The sequence below is a fragment of the Eurytemora carolleeae genome, unplaced genomic scaffold, assembly GCF_000591075.1.
Source record: "Eurytemora carolleeae unplaced genomic scaffold, Eaff_2.0 scaffold55, whole genome shotgun sequence".
Lineage (NCBI taxonomy): Eukaryota > Metazoa > Arthropoda > Copepoda > Calanoida > Temoridae > Eurytemora > Eurytemora carolleeae.
The window spans coordinates 51,655-78,383 of NW_019396158.1; the positions used below are offsets into that span (position 1 = coordinate 51,655).

Genomic DNA, 26,729 nt, shown 5'->3' on the forward strand with positions numbered 1-26,729 from the left:
ACAATATAGAACTTGTTAACACCTAAACATTATATATAGCTCAGGGGTCCTGATGCAGTGCTGTATCCAACACCTAAACATTATATACAGCTTAGGGGTCCTGATACAGTGCTGTATCCAACACCTAAACATTATATACAGCTCAGGGGTCCTGCTACAGTGCTGTATCCAACACCTAAACATTATATACAGCTCAGGGGTCCTGATACAGATCACTATTCAACACCTAAACATTATATACAGCTCAGGGGTTCTGATACACTGTTGTATCCAACACCTGAACATTATTTACAGCTCAGGGGTCCTGATGCAGTGCTGTATCCAAGTCCAACGTCTAAACGTTTAATATGTAATGAAAATAAATATATCTCTTGTCAAACCCTAACCTTGTAAATATATTTTGAATTGATTGCGCTGACCGCTACGTCGGTCCGAGCACTAGTACATATCTTTAGAATAAATAAACGTTAGTTATATGCAAATCCTTGTAAGGACAGATTGAGTAGATAGAATTGCTCGTGTATGTTTTGTACATAAAGTTTATCCGGAGAGACTGGCTAGTTTTGGTTATTAATATATACAACTTAGTGGGCCTGGGATTTTCATGCCCCTTACTTTAGAATTTAGATAGACATTCTCTAATTAGATGTTTTCTCTCTATTTATTCTTATCTTTTGAGAAATTGAATTTATTAATTTATTTATTTGCAACTATTTATTTTTACAGTTCATTTTATTCAGTTATTTGTTTACATTTACAAGTATTTATCTTGATTTTTAATATTAATCTATGTAAACTATTGTGTGAGCTGGTAATGACAATAAAAACTTTATATGAGAAGAATGAAAATTAATGAGATACATACAGACAACAAGACAAACTAGTAAAGGAAATACCGATCTCCAGGAAAACTAGTAAAGAGACTATTGATCACCAGGAAAAATAGTAAAGGGACTATTGATCATCAGGAAAAATAGTAAAGGGACTATTGATCATCAGGAAAACTAGTAAAGGGACTAACGATTACCAAGAAAACTAGTATAGTTACCACTTATCACCAGGAAAACTAGTATAGTTACCACTGATCACCAGGAAAAATAGTAAAGTTACTACCGATCACCAGGCAAAACTAGTGAAGAAACAACTGATCACCATGAAAACTCGTAAAGAGACTACTGATCACCAGGAAAACTCGTAAAGAGACTACTGATCACCAGGAAAACTCGTGAAGAAACTACTGATCATCAGGAAAACTCGTGAAGAAACTACTGATCACCAGGAAAACTAGTAAAGAGACTACCGATCACCAGGAAAACTAGTAAAGAGACTACCGATCACCAGGAAAACTAGTAAAGAGACTACTGATCACCAGGAAAACTCGTATAGAAACTACTGATCACCAGGAAAACTAGTAAAGAGACTACCGATCACCAGGAAAACTAGTAAAGAGACTACTGATCACCAGGAAAACTAGTAAAGAGACTACCGATCACTAAGAAAATTAGTAAAACTATTATTGAAATGTCCGTATATGAAATGTTCTTTAATTAAATAAAATGTCCTTTATTTGAAATATCCTGTTCATCAAATATATTTCATTAACGAAATGTCCATCTCTGCAATGATAAGAACAAGAAATGATTCTAAGAATTATCTGAGATCTGAGATGAAATGAAAGCCTGCACAAGAACCGAATCCCATAATTGGTTACAGAAATCATCTTTTATACTTTAAAGTAGGAAAAAGCAAAATAATTGCGGAAAATATTTCAATTAAAAAAAAAATGGAAAATCGTTGCAAGAAACTCCAAAAAAAAGTATTATATCAAAAAGTCAATTATAACAAAACTCTGAGTATTCGCATAATGCTTCTTTAAAAGAAACTTTTTTAAATGAATCTTTTCTATTTTCAGTGACCCTCCATGTATAGAGTGGCATGTCCGATTCACATCAGCATAGGTTAATAACAACACAGATATAACCCTAGATGTCGTCTTTTCAAGATTTAGGGGTATTTAGTTTACAATAACCCTAAGAAACCTAAGGGAAAAACCCAAAGGAGTTACGGGCATGCCGCATTGAATTACAAGACAGAGAGAGAGCATGTGAGTAGTGTTCTATCTGTATTGTTATTTATCTATGCACAACAGTATCTCTAAAAGTTTTGTCTGATCAAGGATAAATGTAAATTGTGGATTTCCTGTAAAACAAAACAATTGATAAAATTAACTCTATTCAGAAAAAGGATTAAAGGTACTGTTGTGAATCAGCGATGCACATCTTTAAAAAGAGTCACTTGAAATTATGATTATATAATTATAAATTATTACCTTGTACACCATTCCTGTTTATAGAAGCTAAGCCAGCCCCTTGGCCTCCTTGGACCCCTTCAAGCCTCTTCCCTGTCCCTTGGTCCCCTGCCAGCCTCTTCAAATCCTCTGTCAACCGACTCTTGTCCTCTAGAAACAGCCTCAATCATAATAAGTCTTCTTTTCCATTTTCTTTATTGTATAAACAGTTATTACAAAAATAATTTTCCGTTATTATGATATTTCCAGAGTCCACCCTTGAACATATAAAGTTTTAAATATACGTTCAGTTTTCACATGGCGCTAGCCCAATGATGAATTATAGGATTAGGTAGAAATAATATAATTTATTTGCCAGATATTAATACATAATGAGTAACGAGGGTATTAAAGGAGAGAAAGAAGAGTAGGTGTTCTCTGGTTCCAGATTTCGACACTACATACTTACGGATTTTGTTATCTTCTTTCAGGGATTTTCATTCTTTACAATACCAAAACTGTATACTTATCTATATTTTTGGATTTCAGAAGAAACAAGTTTTTTTCTCTCAATCTACGGGCTAAAAAGGTATTATCACTCATCAGCCCTCCCCCCCCCATCCCCCGACAAAAAATAATCTGAGTAATTTTAGAAAAAAAAAAAAATATTTTGCACAAGAAGACCCTAATCACACCTGTTTTACTCTCCTTGTATTATATTTAATAATATATGAGACGCTCGACTCTACTAAATTGTGTTGGAAAAAGTTTTTTTCAATATTTAGTATTATGCCAAGATATGGGAATGTTTTCCAATTTCCAATAGGATCCTCCCAGTCATATTTATCTACATCGTCTGAATTCTGCATCGTACACAAACCCAGGAGAATCTAAAGATTCAGTCTGCTATACATATTGCATCAATTTTTAAGACTTGGTCAACTTTAAAGTGCGTAATACCTTGATCTTGTTTTTACCTCAGTAACAGTATATAACTTTTTTTAGCTCTGACATATAGACATTATTTGAACAATATAGAACTTGTTTATAGCTTTAGTATTTAAGAAGCAATTCGAAAAATTCTCGTTGATTTTTGCAACATTTGAACCACTGTGCTAGACAGCTGTATATATCCTCTCCCTTGTCAATATATAGAAACCATTCACTGCTATCAGGAATTTCTCCAGGGGGGAATATAACGTCGAAAAGTGTTTAATTCTGATATTTCTCCATTGCATCTTATAAGCAAAAATGCTAAAAATCGCAAATGGAAATAAACAGTGTTAAGAAACAAAAACTTGATCAAACAAAGCTTTTAAGGGTATTGTTGCAAATCGGACATTGCCATCTTTTACGATCTAGACAATTATAAAATTGTGATCGTTTCTTCAGGCGTGGTTGACTTTGAACTGGCTTAACTCCTTGACTTTAAGATTAATTATGTAACTTTAAGAGGCTTGTTTTTAATTGGCACAATGCTGATCGATTTTTAAATATTAAGAGAAAATAGAGAAATAAATTCCTGGATATTTTGTGATTTTGTAAATAAACAAATATTGAGAGTATATTGAGAAAAATAAAAATAAAATGCAAATTTGTCTAGATTTTCTAGTAAACCACTGAATATAAGCTGGTAATAGAATAAACATATTTTTATGTTAAAATATTCATATTTGAGCTTTGAGAAAATATTATTGGGAATGCAAAGAGATGAAGTCAAACCTTATAGAAATCCAACGTATAGGAACAGCTACGTATAGCAACAAGGCGTATTTTGCGGGAGAACATTTTTTATATTTTTTAGAAATTAAACGTTTTTGTAAAACATTGTAGCTTATCATTATCATTATCATAATTTCTATTTTTTTAACATACCCTAGACATTAAAGTTTAATGTGTACATTTGTACTGCTCTCTATTGTGTTTAAGGTCCCCCAGATTTTATTATGAGCTGACAACATAAATGAATGATTATATGGCTATGCATAAAATTGCGTGTTACTATTAAAAAAATATTTTTAAAAAATGCTATCTACAGTTTTATGTTTAGAAAAAAAAATCTTATAACCAATTCTGAGTTGAAGCATTTTTCGAAATGTCTTCGTTATACAAAATTTATATAAAAAAAAATTCTTAAATGTATAAAAAAAAAGTTCTCCAGTAATGCTAAGATGATTTCATAAAATTCCGTTTAACCATTGAAATAAAAGGATTTTATGAAAATTATATCTACTTTACAGTGATTATTTAATTTCTCAAAAATATAAAAAATGTTCTCCCGGAAAATACGCCATGTTGCTATACGTAGTGGTTTCTATACGTTGGATTTCTATAAGGTTTGACTTCCAAAGAGATAACTTATAAAGAATAATTTTTTATTTAATTTTTACAAGATTATAAACTAATATGAAAAATATATCTATAAATATAAATAAGACATTTAAAAAAAATATCGTTTGACACCAATTTAGCTAAAATAAAACTTTTTCAAAAGTTTCAAAAGAGAAGTTAAGAATAGGTTCTAAAAAGTATGTTTAAAATATATTTGATCTTATAAAGAAAATTATATAAAACCATACACTTACAAAATCCTCATAAAAGAAATGCCCCATTTTGTCATTTACTTTTTTGGTGGATTTTATATTTAGCATATAATAATATTTACATTTGTAAATTCTAAAAACATGATTGTTAAAATATAAAAACACTAATAGTAATGAGTAGGGAGGGAATATGTTGAATCCGAGTCATCACAAATATCATGAATTTATTATTTAAATGTTTTCTAGAAAACCTTTTTGTAAATTTAAAGAGATTGTTCACGTAATTTTCGAGTGGTTCCACGTATCAGCAAGACACTTTTAAACAGATACCCCGATTGGAAATTATCAATTTTTAGATAGAAAGCATGGATATTTTTATCATGGTTGCCCATACGAAGATTGAAAGAGAACTATTTTGAATCACATCACGCCACTATAATCTCTAAATCTATAAAAAGGTATGATTCATTTGGTGTACTGTCCCATTTTGCCTTATTTAATCTGTACACGCAACTCTGGCCCTTCAGTAAAAGTAAATTCAACCTAAAGTCTGACCGCGTCGACCTTGTTGCACCGACTATAGTCCTATTGTGTGTCTGCTCTATTTACCCAATGTCCGGGCGATACAGTACAAACTGGGATTGGAAAGGTTGACCCGACTCGGAAATTAAAATGTAATACGGCTGCCCGTGTGTATGTGTACTTTACAGCTTGTTCTAGCTGCTTAAATGTCGGTGCAGTACTTAAGATGAAACGGAGTTTACAGTAACCCATCTTTAAATAAAGGGTCATTTAAAATAAGGTGGACAGTCCCTTTAATGAAAAGCATATTTTATTATATTTTTTAATAATTTTTTTCTGAAATCTGCTCAGTTTAAAAGTTTAAAATATTCGAAACATTTTATTTTCTAAGAATTAGTTAAAAATCTTTTTTTCTAGAATTGGTTTAAAAACTTTCCTCTCATCTTATTAGATTTAAATACAGAAGCTTTGTTACGTCATTTTGTATAAAAAGTTTGAAAAAAAATAAAACTATTCATGAGAAAACTTGTTTCAGGGTTGAGGCTGAAATTAAATAGAATTTAGGCTGGAGAACAAATGAATTAAGTTTTATCAAGACTTGACCTATAATATTATAGTGAAGTGAGAGATAAAAAAGGAATTTAAACAATGATAAATCTTAGAAAAACCGAGACGAAAAAGATATATCCAGGGATATAAAGTGATTAATCTGAGATAAACCGGGAAAATAAAGAGTTGACTATAGAATATAAAATAATAAAGTCATGATAAACCGGGAAGATAAAAAGAGCTGACTAGGGATATAAAATGATTATGTCGTGATAAACAGGGAAGATAAAAAGAGCTGACTAGGGATATAAAATGATTAATCTGAGATAAACCGGGAAGATATAGAGCTGACCAGGGATATAAAATGATTATGTCGTGATAAACAGGGAAGATAAAAAGAGCTGACTAGGGATATAAAATGATTAATCTGAGATAAACCGGGAAGATAAAGAGCTGACCAGGGATATAAAATGATTAAGTCTTGATAAACCGTGAAGATAAAAATTTGACTAGGGATATAAAATGATTAAATCTTGATAAACCGGGAAAATAAAAAGCATGACTAGGAATATAAAATAATAAAGTCGTGATAAACCGGGAAGATAAAGAGCTGACTAGGGATATAAAATGATTAAATATTGATAAACCGGGAAGATAAAGAGTTGACTATAGATTATAAAATAGTTTACCTAAAAGCTGAGCTATTTGCTGATCACGAGATAGCCCGCTTACTTGACTCAAACCCTGCATAATGAAGATATAAATGAACCCATTAAACAATTGGAGGAGAGGGGGGGGGGGGGCTTTTCTTGACCCCATATATTTGTCATTTTAAGCTATAACGGAATACGAGACGTTTGATTTATAAAATCCAATAATATTTTGATCATTTCAGCAAATATAAAGTGAAACATTAATCCTAAGAGTTAACTTTTCTAAAGATTTTTTAAATTCAGGGATATTAATTTTTTAATACATTTTAGAATAAAAATTTAAGGGAGTTGGTCATTTAGTATATTTTAGTAAAATTGGAATCAAGATTTCCATATTTTTGGGAATTAGTGTCCTTGGTTACGTACAACCAATGTCTATCTGTTTATCCGTACACAAGTATCTATCCGTCTATTCGTACATTCGTCTATATGTTAATGTTATCAGTCCCTCTTGTATGTCTATCAGTCTATATATATTATAGTCTGTTTTCAAGGTAGAATCCATCTGTCTAAACATAACCTGTAGATCGAATGGGTTTAATCTATATTATGTAATAACCTGGAGTTGTTTGTGTATATTATTGGTACTTGGAGTGAGTTCTCTTCTTGAACCTGAACCTGAACCTGAACCCTTCTCCCTCCTCTCAACTATATCACTAAATATAAACTCAACATAAATACACATCAAAGAGAATGTTCTCTATTTTTAAATAATCTTCAACAACTAATCACAATAAAGAGCTATTTGGTAGGTTTGAATTTTGGAATAAAAATTACCTTTTTCCTATATACGCAACCAGCGTAAAATCATCAAGCTTGTAGGCTTCCTTTCTATACAATCAAACCTATTTCCGTGTTCTGAATAATGTTTTCTAGATTCTGTATTTTGTATAATGTTTTCTTAATTCTGAATTCTGTATGCTGTTTTTTAAGTTCTGAATCTTGTATAATGGTTTCTAGATTCTGAACTCTGTATAATGGTTTCTAGATTCTGAATTCTGTATGATTTTTATAGATTCTGAATTTTGTATAATGTTTTGTAAATTCTTAATTCTGTATAATGTTTTCTAGAATTTTGTATTCTGTATATTTTTTTCTAGATTTTGTATTTTGTATAATGTTTTCTATATTATGTATTTTGCATAATGTTTTCTTAATTCTGAATTCTGTATACTGTTTTTAAAGTTCTGAATCTTGTATAATGTTTTCTACGATTCCAAATTCTGTAAAATGTTTTTTTAATTTCTGAATTTAGTATGTTTCACAAATTCTAATTTTTTGTTGTATTTCTTTTATTTTCATTTTTGTGTATGCAGTGCGATCCATAAAACTGTGGTATAAGAAAAGGACATCTTATTTTATATACTCTGTATTCTATATAATATACTCTATAAAAGACAAAGTCCTTGATTCCGAAGGAAAAATTTTAACCTTAATTTCTAGCTTTAAAAAGAAAAGAAAATTTCCTTTGAATAGCTTTGTAAGAACATGATGAACGAAAACTGAGATTTTAATTAAAATCCTGCTGATAGTGGGAAAATAGTCTACAATTCTCTTGAGACAGTTTAACAAAAAATTCTAGAAAATATTAAAATTACGCGCATGGTAACTTTAAATACTGCATTCTCTTGACTGAATAGTTCTTAATTGTCGTTGGTTTTCATTTCAAAATTAAGATCCAGATATTAGAAATATATAAAGGATTTGAACAGTTTACACGTACTGTACAATTTACACGTACTTTACAGTTTACACGTACTGTACTGTACCGTTTACACGCACTGTACAGTTTACACGTACTGTACAGTTTACACGTACTGTACAGTTTACACGTACTGTACAGTTTACACGTACTGTACCGTTTACACGTACTGTACAGTTTACACGTACTGTACAGTTTACAAGTACTGTACAGTTTACACGTACTGTACAGTTTACACGTACTGTACAGTTTAAACGTACTGTACAGTTTACACATACTGTACAGTTTACACGTACTTTACAGTTTACACGTACTGTGCTGTACCGTTTACACGTGCTGTAAAGTTTAAACGTACTGTACTGTACCGTTTACACGCACTGTACAGTTTACACGTACTGTACAGTTTACACGTACTTTACAGTTTACACGTTCTGTACAGTTTACACGTACTGTACCGTTTACACGTACTGTACAGTTTACACGTACTGTACAGTTTACAAGTACTGTACAGTTTACACGTACTGTACAGATTACACGTACTGTAGTGTACCGTTTACACGCACAGTAAAGTTTAAACTACTGATCTGAAAACTTTAGAATGGTGGATATTGAGATTAATGCTTGATCTTCTCTTTTTCTTAATATCGAGACTAACCTAATCTTGTACTTGTATCCTGAAAAGTATATAAAATTCAACCAATCAGTGTCGCGTATATGAAGCCGATAAATTTTAAATTTTGCGCGCCATTTAAGATTATATACAGAAACGGGAGAGCCTCTCTAAATTTAAAAACCGGTTTTTGATTTTTCTCTACTATCAAAGAAAGAACGGTTTAAGAAGAAAATTAAAAGTGTGTCTAATGGATACTCGGATAAAGTAATTGGGATTAAGGATATCTCATTCTAAAGTTTTCAGCTCTGTTCAGTTTACACGTACTTTTAAGTCTATCCGCACTGTGCATTCTACATGTACTGTTCATTCCAGAGATAAGCGAGTAAAAGAGATCATTGCAACCTATGATATGCGATATTTTCCACAGCAGGTTCATTTATATACAAGTACTGTACACGACCAATCAGCAGACATCTGTATTTAAGGATATTTAAAGATCCTTTAGATTCGAAATACAAAACCTTTAAATATAAACAAAATTCATAATTTTTTTGTTTCATGTTAAAAATTGGAATATTTCTTTAAAGGTTGTAAGGCGTAAACCCCTGAATGGGTATTATATGCAACAAGTGGCCGTTTGATGGCAGTAAAAAAAAACTCTCATAGAACCGGGACACTATAGGCCTGCTCAGCCTATCCAGGTAGAGCATATGAGCAGTCTCGTTAGTCAGTGTTTCATTCTATACATGTAGTATTTATTCTACATGTATTGGTTATTCTACAATGTACTGTTCATTCTACATATACTAATAATTCTACATGTACTGTTCATTCTACATGTAATGTTCATTCTACATGTACTGTTTATTCTACATGTACTGTACAGTCTAAACATACAGGATTAACCACAAAGGATGAGACTGCAAAGACGACTTGAAACTCTTTTAAGGTTATAGATAAAGTCTTATGCCTTAAATATAGTCTTTTTATGGCTTATTCAATAATTAGACAACAACAACAAAATTTAGTGCAGAGAATATAAGTAAACAGACAATATAAACTTTGTTTAGTCGTCTCAACCTTTTTGGGTAACTCGCTAACTCTGCACTGTACAGTGCATGCTAACTGTACTGTACAGTGTATGTTAACTCTGTACTGTACAGTGTATGCTAACTCTGTACTGTACAGTGTATGCTAACTCTGTACTGTACAGTGTATGTAACTCTGTACTGTACAGTGTATGCTAACTCTGTACTGTACAGTGTATGCTAACTCTGTACTGTACAGTGTATGCTAACTCTGTACTGTACAGTGTATGCTAACTCTGTACTGTACAGTGTATGTTAACTTTGTACTGTTCAGTGTATGCTAACTCTGTACTGTTCAGTGTATGCTAACTTGATGTACTGTACAGTGTATGCTAACTCTGTACTGTACAGTGTATGCTAACTCTGTACTGTACAGTGTATGCTATCTCTGTACTGTACAGTGTATGCTAAGTCTGTACTGTACGCGGATAAAAAGTTTTAATTCCTGAAGCTTGGATTGGATCTAGTTCTATCTGAGTTTCTGCCTGGTAGCTCTATATAGAAGTGGTAGTAGTCCAACGCATTGCCTGAGATAAACAACAAAATTGCAGTAAATACAAATGTGACAGTACAGTACAGTCATAGAGAATAGAATATATAGAGAGGAATTTACTAAACTTTGAACTCCCTTTCAGGCTGAAAGGGACTGAAAAAATTCATACCGAGAGATTCTTTTAATTCCTCTCTATATATTCTGTTCTCTATGAGTACAGTACACTCAAAGAAGATACAACAGGAACCCCCATATTTGTTTACAAAAAACAAGTTTAGCTTTGTTTACATTCCTCCCGAAAACTGCAGAATACTTTTTACTTTAACTAACATTTAACTAACATGAGGGGTTCCTTCTTGTAAATTCATCAGCGAGAAATCATGCATGGCTGGAGGTAATTAATAAATAATTCTGGACAAGAAGCATTTCTGAAAAATGATGTTTACATGATGTAAAAAAAATATATTGCTATGCCATCGAAGTTGGGAAATCATGAACAGAGAGAGGAAGTTGAACTATACACGGCTGATTCAAATACATGTCCAAGTTAAGATAGGTAGCCTAGGAGAACTAGTTAAGCTAACCGTGCTGTAGTTCAACTACCTCCCGATAACAAAAATGCCTTTTTCGAAAACTTTTCTTCTTCTTTTTTAATTTTTGATTGTTTTCCTTTTGCAGTATGCAGAGACATCTGGTGGAGAATTTGTACCCAACTATACCCGTCCTCATCCTGGAGATATTTCAGGCTATAGGTTTACAGAATCTATGTAAGAAAGTCACCGGAAAAAAAATTCTGAAAAAAACCTGGAGATAAAAACTTTGGTGAAAATGTCCCAATTTTCAAAATTCTCAAATGTCACTGGCAATAAAGTCCTGAGTTTTAGATACTGGGACTTTTTTCTATTAAATAAAGTCTTAAGATGGTTTAGGACTTTATCTACAGAGACTTTTTATTTCAAGGACTTTTTCCACAAAACTTTTTAGTGCAAAAATTTAGGACTTTATTTCCGAAAACCTTTTTTAGAGAAATTTTTTGGCGGTTACCAGGTTTGCAACACCAAAAGAAAAAGTAAAAAGGACATTTGCAGCTTTTACTTTGAAAATGTACCAGGCTTTTAAAATTGTGAATTATTTAAAAAAAAATATAAAAACTATATAACGGCCAAAAAATTACAAGTTGCTGTTAATATCTTCTGTTTGGATACTTTGTGTAGTTTATATTTAATCCCTGAATAAGTAAACCATGTTTAGAGAAATGAGGGACAATAAGGAAAAAAACTTTTTACAATAATATAAATATTTTCTTTAAAAATAAGATCGATTTTTGAACAAATAATTTTTAAATTATGTTTTTAAAAATAGCCTTCCTTCCAAGCATAAGGTTTGTCCTGATTGTGAAATATGTAAACAAACCCTCCACCAGGTCTAGTCTTTACAACATCACACACCTCGACACCAATACTTCGACCCTGCAATTATTGTTACTGTTATTGTCTTTATTGTTGATTAATCCTCAGGAACCCATGTAGAGTTATGATGAGGATGTATTTGAAGCCTTGGAGTTTGCTGATGATGGTTCTGATAGACTTTAACATATTTTGAACAAAATTAGATAAAAAAAAATAATTTTTTTAATATTTAAATAAAAGTAGAATAATTAGTAGTATATCTACATAATATTAGATACATTATAATCTCAAGGTAAGTAAAATATTTTAATAATTCACGGAAGAGTGTTGAAGTTTGATAATTCTCAAAACGTTGTTGAAGTTTAATATTTCCAAGAATGTTTATGTATTCTGTATTTCCTTTGACCCTCTGTGCAAATCATAGACTAAATATATAAAAGAAGAAGGAAACGTGCAGCAGGTTGCTATATAGTGGTCGGCGTTTATATCAACACAATTAAGATGACTTTTCTATTTAAGTTTTGATTTCTAACATTCTAACATGTTTACAAGTAAACAAAGAGAAGCTGGTAATTACCAAATTATCTTTGTTTACATGTTTATGTGTATTAATGCTACTTAAAAGCTTATAAGAAAAAATGTAAATTTAAAATGGTCTTCACTGTATTGATATATACGACGATGATTGTATAATAACCAGTAACCATGCTGTATTTCCACCGGCAAAAACCCAAACTTCCTCAGAAGTTTAAAGGACAGTTTAACTTCCCTGTATGTAAGTTTACATACAGTACACAATATACTGCATGAAGTACGCTGCTTAAAAAGGGAAGGAAAAGTTTAGTTCTAACGTAGAAGGGTCATTTGACAGTAAGTTTACATACCACTAGGATCCAAAGATTGCAAGCTCCACGCAAAATTATATGCGAATTTTATTAATTCCTTCTTTAAAACTACTGCTAAAAACAATTGCTTTAAGTTTGGAAATGTACATGTCGAGAGCTACATAAAATAAGTGAGTTAGTGAGATAAAGGCCAAGGCATTACAACACTTAAAAATTGACCCTGTCTTGAAAATTGATGCAACTTGGATCTATGTGAAACAGTTCACGATGGACAGCATTTTCATTAATATGGTGTATACGTCCATTCTATCATATATTTCTATGAACATATTTATAAGAATTAAACAAATCTGGACCGTCTGGGAAACATTTAATCTATATTATTCATTTATTCTTTGTATTATTCAGATATAGAACCAAATTAAGTTTAACTGGTAAAATATACAAATCTCAACTCGAATTCAACAATTTAGTTTTTACTCCCACTTTTGGCACAAAACATTGGAGAAATAGAAGAAAAATAACAATATATAAGATTAAATTTTCCATACACATGGAGGAAAACAAGTTTAGGACTTTTCAGATCGAGCCCTTAGAAACTTTTTAACAATTGTGTTAAGAATTAATGTTTTGCTTGTTTTCTAGATTTTTTCTGTATTGTTAAGAATATTTTGCAGTTTGTCCGACATTTTAGTTGTTTAGTTTAGTAAATGTGTCACTTTTTAAAGAAAAATGTGTTATAAACTGTCAAAAAGAACTGAAAACTTGCCTCAAACTTTGATAGATGTATATATATTTGGAACCTGATGGTGAAAGCCATTTATATTTAAAATTTTAATTTAATTCGGAGCTTGAAAAGTTGTTTAAATTTCAAAATTTGAGTTTGTGAAATCAGAGTCCGAATTTAATGAATTTGAGCCGCGTCTCAAATCCCCCCAAAAAACGGTTTAAATTGAGCGCCAGCTTAAATCTTGAAAAATTGAATACAATTTTAAATTAAACCAACCATTTTTGAGCCGCGTCTCAAATTTAGGCCCCTGCTCAAATTTTTAAAATTTGGCCTTAGTTCTGTTAAAGGAATCTTTACCACAAACTCGGATTTTCTAACCCCTATATCTCCATAACCCAATGTTGTAGACCTTAGATATTTCAAACTATGAATTCTGCTGGATCAAATAATTTTAGTTTGAAATATCAAAGGTTTACATCATCAAGTTGCCATGATAAAGGGATGAGAAAATTCGAGATTGTGGCAATGACTCAATTTCTTTACTTTAAATAACGAATAAAATTATTCTGTTTGTAATGTTGCCAAGAGGTAAAATGTATTGAAAGATTTTTACGAAATATCAAATACTAGATGTAAATATTTCAAACAATTGGCTTCAAATATAAACACAAATATATCTTAACAAATATCTGCACAAATATGACATATTTAACACAAAATATCTATATTCAGACATTCTTCAGCTTAAAGCTTCTCTTTTTGTTAATCTTAAGATAAATACAAATTTAAGGTTGTGTCCACAAAAGTGTTTATAATTAAACCAATCTAGTGGCGTTTGAAGAAACCGGAAAAGCCAATTCAGAGAAGCCGAGAAATTTGAAATTTTGCGCGCCATTTCATGTCGAGTGGACTCTCGTTAGTCAAAACAAAATAGGATATCCAAAAAGAGAGAAAAAGAGCAGAGAATGAAAAGCAATTAAGTTCTTCCTTTATTATCTTTATGTCTACAGGGAAACTTTATTCTTCAGAACAAAGCTTTTATCATTTTAACCCAAAATGGGAAACATGGGAAGGATGTGGGGGGGGCGATTTTAGCCCCCTCCCCCATTCTAGTTGTTTTTCATATCACTTTAAAAATGTAATCCGTAATTTGGAGTTCTTATTAAGTTCTTCATCATTTGAAGGGACTTATATTAGCTTAATGATTAATTGTGGTTTCTCTGTAGAAGTGACTTAAGGATTTTACTCATTAGAATTTTCAGAAATTTACTCTTTTGAAAATATAAAAACGACAATATTTCATTATTACTTGAATTGAGGTTTAAAAAGTAGCATAGTGAATCGGCCATTCTTTAAATGGAGAGTCATTTTAAATTACGTCTCTGTCAGAATCTTGAAGTATGAAGCTAATGGCTAATATTTACGTATTTAACCATCCCTCAAAAAATAAATGTGTCACATCACATTTTTTATAAAAGATGAAAAAATTTTTTTTGTAAATTTCTTTTAACGTTTTATTTCTATTTTTTAAACCCATCTCAATAAAATAAACAATAAACTTTGCTAATGGGAGAGAGAGAGGGAGGGGCAAGACTATGAGTATAATACCAGACCCTCCAGCCTTTTTATGGTTAAAGTAAAATTTATTTGTTAGGCTTGATACATTGTTCTCATCTTTCTTTGTCAGGTATTGCCTGAATTTTTTAATCTAGGTTTTTTAATAGTGTGAGTAATAGTGTGATCTAGGTTTTTTAATAGTGTAAGACATGTTTTTAATAGTGTAGGACATGTTTTTAATAGTGTAAGACATGTTTTTAATAGTGTAAGACATGTTTTAATAGTGATAGTGTGAGACATGTTTTAATAGTGTAAGACATGTTTTTAATAGTGTAAGACATGTTTTAATAGTGTAAGACATGTTTTAATAGTGTGGGACATGTTTTAATAGTGTGAGACATGTTTTAATAGTGTAAGACATGTTTTAATAGTGTAGGACATGTTTTTAATAGTGTAAGACATGTTTTTAATAGTGTGAGACATGTTTTTAATAGTGTGAGACATGTTTTTAATAGTGTAGGACATGTTTAACAAACGAAGTTTACACACAAAGTAATCTTTTAAATGGTTTTAAGAAAACAGAAAAAAATTCACTTTAAGCAAAAATTTGTGAAGGGGGGGGGGTTATAATTGAGGAATGGATGAATATGAAGAAATGGATGAATTATATTTTGAAAAGATTATCAAACCCAGATATGATAAAGTTTTAAAATTCAGTTGTTATACTTTTTCTTGTATTTTTAATTTATGATCTTATAATGACATGAAAATAAAAATTAGAATGGGTTTGCGCAAGCACTCTGTCAAATCAATATATATAAAGGTGCGTAAAGCTTTGTTTAGTGACCATGACAAAAATAGAAAAAAGAAATGTTTCTAAAGAGGTGTGTTCGGAGATTATGTTGGATCGGTGTAGTGATATATTCAATCTAATAACATAAATTATCCCCTCGATATATTACAAGCTTTCTCTCTTCACACCAGTATATACCATTCATCCGATATATTATGCAGGATATATCCTTCATCCAATATATTATGCAGGATATATCCTTCATCCAATATATTATACAGGATATATCCTTCATCCAATATATTATACAGGATATATCCTTCATCATATATATTATAGAGGATATATCCTTCATCCAATATATTATATAGGATATATCCTTCATCCAATATATTATACAGGATATATCCTTCATTTGATATATTATACAGGGTATATCCTTCATCCAATATATTAAAGAGGATATATCCTTCATCCAATATATTTTACAGGATATATCCTTCATCCAATATATTATACAGGGTATATATTTCATCCAATATATCATACAGGATATATTCTTCATCCAATATATTAAACAGGATATATCCTTCATCCAATATATTATACAGGATATATCATCCTTACAATATATTATACCGGATATATCCTTCATCCAATGTATTATACAGGAAATATCCTTCATATAATATATTATACAGGATATATCCTTCATCCAATATATTATGCAGGATATATCCTTCATCTAATATATTATGCAAGATATATCCTTCATCCGATTTATTATACAGGATATATCCTTTATCTGATATATTATACAGGATATATCCTTCATTTGATATATTATACAGGATATAGTCTTCGTCTTTTGCATAATATTATAATCCGTGAATATTTTAGTTAAATAAAGTATATTTTAAGAATATTTCAAGTATATTTCAAGTATATTTTACCTTTTTACAGGATATATCCTTCATCCACTACATTATACAGGATATATCCTTCATCCAATATGTTATACAGGATATATCCTTCATCTAATATACTATGCAGGATATATTCTTCATCTAATATATTATGCAAGATACATCCTTCATCCGATATATTATACAGGGTATATCCTTCATCCGATATATTATGCAAGATATATCCTTCATCCAATATATTATGCAGGATATATTCTTCATCTAATATATTATGCAAGATACATCCTTCATCCGATATATTATACAGGATTTATCCTTCATCCGATATATTATGCAGGATATATACTTAATCCAATATATTATGCAGGATATATCCTTCATCCAATATATTATGCAGGATATATTCTTTATCCGATATATTATGCAGGATATATCCTTCATCCAATATATTATGCGGGATATATCCTTCATCTAATATATTATGCAAGATATATCCTTCATCCGATTTATTATACAGGATATATCCTTAATCTGATATATTATACAGGATATATCCATCATCTGATATATTATACAGGATATAGTCTTCGTCTTTTGCATAATATTATAATCCGTGAACATTTTAGTTAAATAAAGTATATTTTAAGTATATTTCAAGTATATTTCAAGTATATTTTACCTTTTTAGCTAAAAGTAGAAGGTCCTCAGCATACTCCAGAGTTATAGGACTACAACCAGATGCCTCGAGGTCTGAGGCTGGATTAATATCCCCTTGCGGAGGTCGCCAGGGTTCCTGAGGACCTCGAGGTTGACCGTTACTAGGACGAAGTTCATCCGCTGATTGCCCGTTTATTGGGATCCTTAAATAATTCATTTATTCAATTTGGTTCAAAAAAGTAATTAATCGCCTTAAACTCTAATACTTGTATCTTAGCAACCTGATATCGTAGACCTAAGAACTATGACTTCTGTTAGATATGATTGTAGAAATTTTAAATATCAAAGGTTTACACCACCAGGCTGCAAAAATACAAAATTTGTAAAGAAAACAATCACAAAGTTGTAGAGAAAAAAATGACGAAGTTGTAAAGAAAACAACGAGGAAGTTGTAAAGAAAACAATGGCATAATTTTAAAGAAAACAATAACGAAGTTGTAAAGAAAACAATGACGAAGTTGTAAAGAAAACAGAAAACAATGACGAAGTTGTGAAGAAAACAGGGACTAAGTTGTAAAGAAAACAATGGCAAAGTTGTAAAGAAAACATTGACAAAGTTGTGAAGAAAACAATGACAAAGTTGTAAAGAAAACAATGACAAAGTTGTGAAGAAAACAATGACAAAGGTGTAAGGTTAACAATGACGAAGTTCTATATAAAACAATGACAAAGTTGTAAAGAAAACAATGACGAATTTTTAAAGAAAACAATGACAATGTTGTAAAGAAAAGACTAAAACGATTGAAAAAGTAAGAAAAGATATACTAAACATAAAAGTTGTTAAAAATGAATAGGGTTAGAGATGACTTTATCAGAGCAATGTCGTTTTTTACAATAAAACTATTTCTGGATTTATCCTACTTCTATAGATTTACCCCCCCCATTTTCCTGTTTTGAGAAAAATTCCATATTAAAATATTTTTACTATAAATGATGAATTGCTTTTAAGCTTTAAAACGACACAATTGATTTTTTTTAAAGGTGTACACTGTACACTGTACACTGTACAATATTCTATTAAAAAGAGACTGTTCGATCTTTGTCAAATATAAACTTTTCTGTGCACGATTATAACTATTTATAACACTGTTATTTTGGTTCGCAGTGTTATCAAGTTTTTGGACAGAAATTTTCTCTTTATCGAGAAGGTTCAAGCCTTTTAGATTTAATTTTGTCCCGAGCTTTAGCGTGGGACAAAATATAATTTAAAAATATTTTGAAACATTTGTGTACTTGTCAATGGCTATTTCTATAGATCAAATAAGCTTTGAAACAAAGCAGAAGAAAAAAATAAGGTTGATTTCAATTTTATTTTTATTTCAGTTGAAAAAGATTATTTTGGAGAATTATCCTAAATTTTTTGAAGAAAATCCGGGAACTTATCAAAACGTCAGAGCACATGTGCTTTAATGTACAGCTAATTTAACTTTATTGCACTTCATAGTATACGTTCATTATGAAATTCACGATGAAGTGAGGAAGAATGATAAAGTACACAATAGTTTTGCACTTCATAGTATACGTTCATTATGAAATTCACGATGAAGTGAGGAAGAATGATAAAGTACACAATAGTTTCATAAAAACAATTAATTTGCACACTTAAAATTTGAAAAATGCACAGTAAAATGTTTTTGCATTGACCAATGTTAACAGAATATCTTTTGTTTTTATTATTAAAAAATTTCTACACACAGTCTCTTTTGTAAAGTTTTAATTAATTAAGAAGTTTTAGTTTCCATCTTCTTGTTTTGAGAACTTGCAAAGTTTTCAACGATTAAAAAGTGCTCAAAAGATGCATAATTTTACACATCTTTTACATGTTTCTAGTTCGCATTTATATTCTAAAAATTTAATTTAATTTTGATAATTGTTCATGTTTTATGTTGATGCCTTCAAAACACCTTCATATTTTTAAACTTTAAATTAAAGAGCGAATCACAGAGTTTCACGGTAATTACACATAGGAATCAAGTCTGTGCGACAAACTCTAATTTTCTAATCCCTGCACCTTTGAAACCCAAAGTCGTAAGCTTTAGGTATTTCAAACTATGAATTCCTTTAGATCAAATTAAAGTTAGAAATTAGAAAAGCTCGTTCAGAAATCCACGAATTGGTTTCAATAATTTTTATATTAAGAAACTGAAGATATTATCGACAATCTCAATCCAGGCATAAAGCTTAAGGAGTTTTGTTGTGAATTTTTGATGATACTTTGTATATTGATTTACCTCTGATCAACATGCCTGGTATCGGAGGCAACCAGCTGTGAGCCTGAAATATGAACATAATAAAAATATTTTGACAAAAAAAAATAAAACTAAAGGAAAATATGCAAACAATAATCGATATGATCAAATTTTCAGTTCACAATTTTCCTTCCTTGAAGTTTTCGCTATTCCTGAATTATTGTTGAATTCTTTCTTATGTTCATGATCAATCTTTCTTCGATGTTTTTTTGAAATTACGGTTCTGTAGCAAAATGCTTATTTCTTAGATTTAACTAAAACAATCAATATGCTTAAGAGAACATGTTGATATTTGCGAACATTCTCTTTATCCGTGATATCCGTGGTACATGTTGATATTTTCAAACATTCTCTTTATCCGTGATATCCGTGAAACATGTTGATATTTTCAAACATTCTCTTTATCCGTGATATCCGTGAAACATGTTGATATTTTCAAACATTCTCTTTATCCGTGGAACATATATTGATATTTGCAAAAATTCTCTTTATCCGTAGTATTCGTGGTACATATTTAGATATTTTCACATCTTCATTCAGTTTGACGTGCTTTATCCGTAGTATTCGTGGTACATATGTAGATATTTTCACATCTCCATTCAGTTTAACGTGCTTTATCCGTAGTATTCGTGGTACATATGTAGATATTTTCACATCTCCATTCAGTTTGACGTGCTTTATCCGTAGTATTCGTGGTACATATGTTGATATTTTCACATTTCCATTCAGTTTAACGTGCATTATCCGTGGTATTCGTGGTACATATTTTGTTATTTTCAAACATTCTCTTTATTCGTGATATCCGTGGTACATGTTGATTTTTGCAAACATTCTTTTTATTTCTGATAAATGTTGATATTTACCAATGTTCCCTTTATCCTGGTATATAATTCTAAAGTGGTTCTCCAGTCCTTGGTTCTATTTTTAGACCGGGCCGAGGGCATCATTAAACAAGTGACAGTAATGTGGGGAGGGGTGTCCAGGGACCAGGGATGGTTTCCGGTAAAGAAGAGGGTCCAGGGACCGGGGATGGTTTTTCAGTATAGAAGGGGATCCAGGGACCAGGGATGGGTTCCAGTAGATGAGGGGGTCCAGGGATCAGGGATGGTTTCCAGTAGAGGACGTGGTCCAGGGACCAGGGATGGTTTCCAGTAGAGGAGAGGAGGGGGTCCAGGGTCTTGAGATGGGTTCAATTTGGGGATTCGGGTTCCAGTCCAAGGATTAGGAATGTGTTCTAGTAAAGAGGGGTCCAGGGACCGGGGGATGAATTTAATTTGGTTTCCAGCCACCGGGAAGGAGGGGGTCCAGGGAGGGGAGGGGGCTAAGGACAATGGGTTTCAAGGACCGGAGTGGAAAGAGGGAGTTAATGGATCGGGGCTGGGAGGGGTCCAAGATTTGAGTTTGGGTCCATGGACCAGGTAAATGTGGGTTGGTGCAGTAACTGTAGTCTTTTTTATATGGGGGGGGGGGTCCAACTTCTGAATAATTACAAAGAATAGAAAATCTTAATTTTAATTCATTGGACACACTGTCCTGTTTTGCCATACTATAGTCTGTATGTGTACTGTTCATCTTGCTCTATCTGCTTAAAAGTCGGTCTTGTACTTGAAATTAACTGAGCTGGGAACTTTTGAATGGTGGATATCGAGATTATTGCTTGATCCACTCTTTTTCTTAATCTCGAGATTAAATTATGCTTGTTCTCCTCTTGTTATTAATCTCTAGATTAATTCTATGTTGTAGAATTCAACAATTTAGCATCTCTTGATTAAGTATTCTTCTAAATACTAAAAAGTTTGAGAACAAAGGAATGAAGGGGTAGACAGGTGTAAAGAGGATAGGAAACCTTCCGTACCCCCTTTCCCCGTTATATTGTTTCCACAATCTACCCCACGACAAATGATCAAATAAAGCCCTTGAGATTAGACAATTTATCAAACTTGCATCTCATTCTAGGAATTTAAACTTCATGTTTCTATAAACTTACAAACCTTATTTCATACAAGCTTGGGAACCCAGCGCGGCCCAGGGGAGTCATATTTAGCCCCATCGTTTACTGCAGCCCCATGTCGTAAATTACGACTTTAGCTATTTGTCCCGTTAAAAGTGGATCCTATCAATTTAGAATCTCCACACCAAGCTAAACATCGAGTTGCCAAATCAAAATTTTCGACAAATCGGTCCAGGGGTTTCTGAGTTATGATCGAACAAACAAACAAACTTTATATATAGAGAAATATACGAGTATTCTTGCTTGCAGGAGTGTCAATGTACAAATTGTCAAAGGGAGGAAGGGGGCGGGGGGTTGGGGTATTCATTTCGATCTGATGTTTCTATAAACAAAGTATTGATTGACACGTAGGTTGATAATTGATCACTCTTTTTAATGGGGGGGGGGCTAAGGAGATGACTCCCTCTACCAGGAAAATTGACAAAGTTTACCCCCCCCCCCTCTTGATCAATCCTGTATCCGCCTCTGGATTTTTTTTCAGATAAAATATAAGCCTTAAATAATGGAAACTATATTTATCTATTTTTAAATTATCCAAAATTATATTTCCCGAAACTTTAAATTTAAAATGAATTTATTTATTGCAAAACAAAGTTTCTGAAAATAGTTTAAATGCAATATTTTTTTGCAACATTTTTTGCGAGAACTTAGAAAATCGTATTCAGAGAAATATAATGCAAAAAATTTATTCCAAATAGATCTACACATTTTATTTGTTTAAAATTAAAAAATAAACATTTTCAAAAATTATACTCACACATTTACCATCCTTTTTAATTTTATAATGTTTTGGTTTTTCAAAATTGTAATTACATTAAAGTGTTGTTTAGAACGAATATTTTGCTGTATAATAAATTACATATTCCTTAATTTATGCTAAAGTGTGGGTGAATAAAAAGGGCCAGTAAACAATTTATAAACTTTATTCTTCTCGTTTTTTAAAAAGATTTGTTTTTCTCATTTTTAGTTCTTAACATTCGATTTGCGCATTTTCAAATTTTAAGCGCGTGCATGGTAAATACTGGCAACTCTAATTTCTCTTTGAAATTTTTTTTTTTCAATTATATGTTTTCTATAAAGTGGCTTGGGAATTTCTGTTTCAGAAACATTTGAGAACAATGTTAAACACTTTTTACGCTAGTAAAACAACAATATCTTCTATATTATTGATTAAATAAAGGTTTAATGTTAGAGTTGTGAATTGGGAATGTCCATCTTTAAATCACGCACCTCTGGCCCTTCAGTAAAAGCAAATTCAACCTAAAGTCTGACCGCGTCAACCTTGTTGCACCAACTAGTCCTATTGAGTGTCTGCTTTATTTACCGAATATCCGGGCGATACAGTATAAACTGGGACCGGAAAGGTTGACCCGGCTCGGAAATTCAAACGTACTACGGCTGTCCGTGAAATGTAAGGTCAATTTAAATTACTACAGGTACTGGTACTTTTTAAACCTTCTTTGAGTTATAAAAATCTGAAAGGAATTGAGTCTTCGCCCTGAACTCAAATTTACTAGGCCCTCTATCTGTGCAACCTGATGGCGTAAACCTTTGATATTTCAAATTTAGTATATCTGATCTAACAGAATTAATAGTTTGAAATATGTAATTGTCTACGACATTGGGTTGGAATAATATTGAGATTAGAAAATAAGACTGAAATCCTTTACCTTGTAGCTGATTTCCTGGTCCACCATCCCTCTCAGCACTCCGGGGTTTAGGTCCTGGACTTCGTGATCTACGAGGTGGAGCCCCTCGACCCCGCCCCCGCCCTCTCGGAGACAGACTCCTAGCTAGGGGGGAGGGTGTGGTCATACTCCCTGTACCTTCAATTGACTCCTCTCCTGTAGGTTTCTGAACCTGAAACAAAGAGGATCATGAGCGTAAACTAAATATTTTTATCTCCACTTACTTTGGCTTCTTTTCTGAACTATCCTTCAAAAATAAAATGGTACAGGGTGTCCGACTAAACATGACAACTAAGACACAAATTATAAGCTTTCTATAATGAGGATGACAATGCCCAATTTACAGCAGTACCCTTAAAAGATTTGTCTAATCACGTATGAATTAGATATGAAAAGATATAAAAAGATTTAATCCTTTAAACTTTTTATTTTCATTTGCGGGTTCTCTGCAAAAGTGACTTGCGCATTTCTTGTTTTTAAGAAGCAATAGAGAAACTCACAGAACTGAACACTTTTCGAGTAAAAAAAAAAATCTTCACATTTTCAATCCAGTAAAGGTTTCAAGAGTTCCGTTGTAAATCGGAAATTGTCATTTTTTCTTGTAGGGACACTTAATATTGATCACTTGAATTTACGCTTACAGTTCCTTTAATATTAATCACTTGAATTTACGCTTACAGTCCCTTTAATACTAATCACTTGAATTTACGCTTACAGTCCTTTTAATATAAAACATTAGCGGAGGACGCCTTTTCACTTAAAGCGACAGACCGGCTATGTAAGGTAGTTGAACTGAGTATGTAGTATTGTGAACAAATTCTTTAGGATTCATTTGAGACATATAAAACTTTTTAAGATCAGTAAATCCTGAGTTTGAGCGCAAATTCGACATTCAAAACTCCTACTTTGGGGGTAGATACGTTTTCAGAATTATTCACAAAGAAATTCTGTATATTTTCTGGAATTATTATAGAAAAAACGACATTTGAAGAAGTTGAAGAAATCTGCGAACAAATTCATAGAAAATAAGAAATTCAATATAATGATGAAAACAATATAATTGATTCTAGCATTGATTTATTGACAAATTTCTTTTGAGAAAAATGTTCCTAACCATCTATAAATTAAATCACTGCACAATTTTTACTTTATTTTTCGTTTTCGTTATTTAATAATTTAAAAAAACCGATTCTGAAAACGTATCCACCCTCAAAGTAGGAGTTTTTAACGTCGAATTTGAGCTCAAACTCAGGATTTACAGATCTTTAAAAAGTTTTATATGTCTCAAATGAATCCTAAAAAAGCTTTCCACAACACTGCATACTCAGTTCAACTACCTTACATAGCCGGTCTGTCCCTTTAAGGATACATGAGATGGTAAAACAGATGTTTTTATAATATTGATTTATAGTTCCCTGACCAGTGAAAACTTGAAGGAAAAATGTAAAAATTAAGGAAATGTTATTGATGAAAGATCTTTCTTAGATTCTTCAATTAAGTATAGATTGAGATAAATTAGGTTTATTTCTCGTGAAAATGTAATTACAAACTCAGAAATAAATTTTAATCTAGGTTTATGATAAATGCTCTTATGTCTAAAGAGACTGAAGACGTAATTTCAAATGACCTTCAAATTAGCACACGATTCTCCTTCATTTTAGAAACAATGAGGAAAGTCCTTTTGCTTTATTAAAAAGTGTCAAGGACTGTCAATTTATGTCTTTACTTCTGCAGCAACACCAGAGTAGCAACAATTCAAAATTATCAATTGTAAGATGGAAAAATATCTGTATGATTTTTTCACAAAAGAAGGTGTTCAGGATTATACTGTTTTAAGTCAAATATGCCACTCAATTAAAATTACGTGTACACTGTACACTCAACAATGTATAAAATGGGGTGTATAAATGCAACTTCTAAAATGGAATTGAAATGAATTTGTTTTGCTTATACTTGGGCATAAGATCAAAACTAGCGAATCTACTGGGTCACAAAGTCGTGCCAGTAATTTCCCATAAATTTGACAACCTCAGATACAAACATTTTTTTTTTTAAAAATTTAATTTTAATTTTTACCTGAAGAGCAAATCTTGTTCTTTTTGATGCAGCTACATTATTTCCCCGTCTAGCAGCTGTAGAAACCACTGGTCTACCTCCTTGACTCCCTCCTGGCACTCCGGGAACTTGTAGCGTTTGAATCCCTGGAGGTCGCTGGTAGGTGGGCCCCTCACTTCGTTGATCAGCTGATCCATACGGGGAAACAGCTGATCCATATGGAGAAACAGCTAATTCAGTTCCGTTCTGAATTGGTCCAGTTGGTTGATTATTGTGCTTGGAACCAAACTTATAATTTAGATTTTGTTGAGTGTTTGCTTTGATTTTGTAATCACTGTTTAATGTTATATTAGTTTTTACTGTTGCGGCATGTGCGCCTGGCGGGAATCCTGATCCAACATGGCGGTTGTTTATTACACTATTTGGTTTGATTGCACAGGGGATTGCATTGTTCAGTCGATCCCCAGAGGTGCATTTCATATTTTTGCCAAGGGCAAACACTTCTTTTTATTGTTATCATATAGAATATCTAGTCCGCAGGCCAGATAAGGATTAATAATTCACCCTCTGCTGTATAAAAACCATCACCTGTTACATATTTTTCTGAAACACATTCTAATTATTATTTGCACATATAACCGAGTTATTACCGGTTGTTTAAAGTTGGAAAAACTCCCATCATGGAATACCTGGGTTCTTTATGGGCTGTAACTTTGCAACAATGTAAAATGTAAGTAAAGGAAGTTTAATATAAAGTACTTTCTCTCCAAATGTACTGCTTTTAAACAGACAAGACAAGCAAAGTTTTGATAACACTACTAATGTACTGTCATTGTTATTGTCTAACTTTTCAACAGAACGTGTTTTTTGTTTTGTTTACTTGTGACAAATACCTCAAAGCGCATCTTAAAGATTGTGTCTGAGACATCATGTGATAGAGCAAACTTTTGAAGAGAAATAAAATGCTACCCGAATCATCATATAATCTTATTTTATTGTCGAGACATTTAGAAAATGGAATATTTTAATTATCGAATAATTGTATGCATGTGTGCATTTCTTTAAAGCTTAATTTTTGTAATTTTTTTACAATTCGGATTATTAAAAGTGGTTTAATTAATTTATTATTAACTTTTTCTCTCCCCGGCCTTTTTAATGTTTCGTGTATAAAAGGATCTGGAGGGGTTTTTAAAGATTAATTCATGATAAGTTATGATGCAGCAGCATTCCTGGATTAAT

General features: G+C 31.8%; 1 protein-coding gene across 1 annotated transcript; it reads right to left on the reverse strand.

Moving 5' to 3' along the window:
* Window positions 1-131: 131 nt before the first annotated feature.
* On the reverse strand, window positions 132-26,112 carry LOC111696718 (uncharacterized). The gene is made up of 12 exons (XM_023466426.1): window positions 25,512-26,112; window positions 23,418-23,607; window positions 19,719-19,761; window positions 17,450-17,630; window positions 11,878-11,979; window positions 11,180-11,240; window positions 10,463-10,544; window positions 7,392-7,445; window positions 7,174-7,270; window positions 6,591-6,645; window positions 2,330-2,458; window positions 132-175 (listed from the first exon to the last, which is right to left on the reverse strand). Exons 1-12 carry the CDS (start codon window positions 25,968-25,970, stop codon window positions 132-134), a joined length of 1,497 nt encoding a protein of 498 aa, XP_023322194.1. The 5' UTR covers window positions 25,971-26,112.
* Window positions 26,113-26,729: the final 617 nt, after the last annotated feature.

Coding starts and splice junctions, on each gene's coding strand:
- LOC111696718 (XM_023466426.1), bottom strand. CDS start 25,970: ATGAAATGCACCTCTGGGGATCGACTGAACAATGCAATCCCCTGTGCA. Junction 19,762..23,417: donor ACCAGGAAATCAGCTACAAG/GTAAAGGATTTC, acceptor TTCATATTTCAG/GCTCACAGCTGGTTGCCTCC. Junction 6,646..7,173: donor ATATACACAAACAACTCCAG/GTTATTACATAA, acceptor TTCATTATGCAG/GGTTTGAGTCAAGTAAGCGG.